Source organism: Pterocles gutturalis, unplaced genomic scaffold (assembly GCF_000699245.1).
Source record: "Pterocles gutturalis isolate BGI_N339 unplaced genomic scaffold, ASM69924v1 scaffold9846, whole genome shotgun sequence".
Taxonomy (NCBI): Eukaryota; Metazoa; Chordata; class Aves; order Pterocliformes; family Pteroclidae; genus Pterocles; species Pterocles gutturalis.
The window spans coordinates 30,937-32,061 of record NW_010100376.1 but is presented as its reverse complement, the minus strand read 5'-3'; the positions used below and the strand labels follow the sequence as shown (position 1 = coordinate 32,061).

The 1,125-nt window shown below is 41.7% G+C and overlaps 1 protein-coding gene across 1 annotated transcript in view; it reads right to left on the bottom strand.

Moving 5' to 3' along the window:
• Positions 1 to 453: 453 nt before the first annotated feature.
• Positions 454 to 1,125, bottom strand: part of CD180 (CD180 molecule) — a gene marked incomplete at its 5' end in the record, with an annotated part of 6,036 nt that continues 5,364 nt past the window's right edge. The window contains one exon of the mRNA XM_010079539.1: positions 454 to 471. Within this exon, the coding sequence (XP_010077841.1) occupies positions 454 to 471 (18 nt within the window). The remainder of the gene's footprint in view (positions 472 to 1,125) is intronic.

The following is a 1,125-nucleotide window of genomic DNA, read 5'->3' as shown; positions in this document are numbered from 1 at the left end:
CGCTTGTGTTGGCAGAAAGAGGGATGTGGTTGTTTAGTAAAATTAAGTCTTTCTCACCCTAGCTGTTGTGTACTCCATGGGAGTGAAGAGCATGGCCCAACTCTGACTTCAGTGTGGGGAGGCACACACCAGAAGTGATGTGAAGGAACACAATGGGATGTGGTTGCTGCTCCCCACTGTGCCGCCCCGTTGCAGTCTCTAGTTTTCCTTTCTGGGCTGCTGCTGGATGAAACAGTCCCCTCACGGGTGCCCCAGGAAAGGTCTCTTATCTGTTGATGCTGGATTTTTGCCCCTTTCAAGTATGCATAGTGCCAAGCACCTGCAGATTCTTGACCAAATCTACAGGTTTTATGGTTAAAGCTGAAATTGCTGCTAGTCCCTGCTTACTCTGGAGTCTAGTAAATAGTCCAGGTGGAGGGCCTGTCCTGGGGTAAGAGATGACCTGGCAGAGGTTCAATGGCCAAGAACTTTCTAAGGATGAAACACATTTTAAAGAAATTGTAGAGGTAATAAAGGCTCTTTCTGCCAGTCCTGCAGGAGTGGGTCTTAAGTGACTATGAATGTTGCACCTGTCCTTCAGAGAAAGTTTTTTATTTTCAGTGGAGCAGAGTACACTACTATCAGCTCTTAAACAACATTGTTTTTCAAGTGCATTTGATAGAGGGTGAGGGTTTGGTTGGTTGGGTTTTGGGGGTTTTTTTTGTTTGGTTGGTTTTTTTTGGGGGTGGTGGTGGTGGTTTGGCTTTCTTTTTTTAAAGAGAACAAAGTTTGCATTTCGGCCCTTGGATCTTCCCTTTACAAGTGTAATAGCCATAGTAGTTGGGACATCAGTGCTAAAATTGAGTTTAAGTGGGGTTTCTGTATAAGATAAATTATTCATGCTCAAGGCTCAGGTCATAGTTTATTTTTCCAGTTCTCAAATAAATTTTTCTCATTGTTTTTCCAAAAGTTATAACACAAATGGAAAGGGTATTACAGAAGTTAAGAAAATACACGTCACAAAGAAAAAGAGTGAGTTGTCTTTCTTCTTAATACAATTGTTGTACATCTTTTCTATATCTCCATCATAGAGTTATATTTGCTGGTAATTTTGCTTGAAATAGTGAGCACCCCAAATGAAGATGG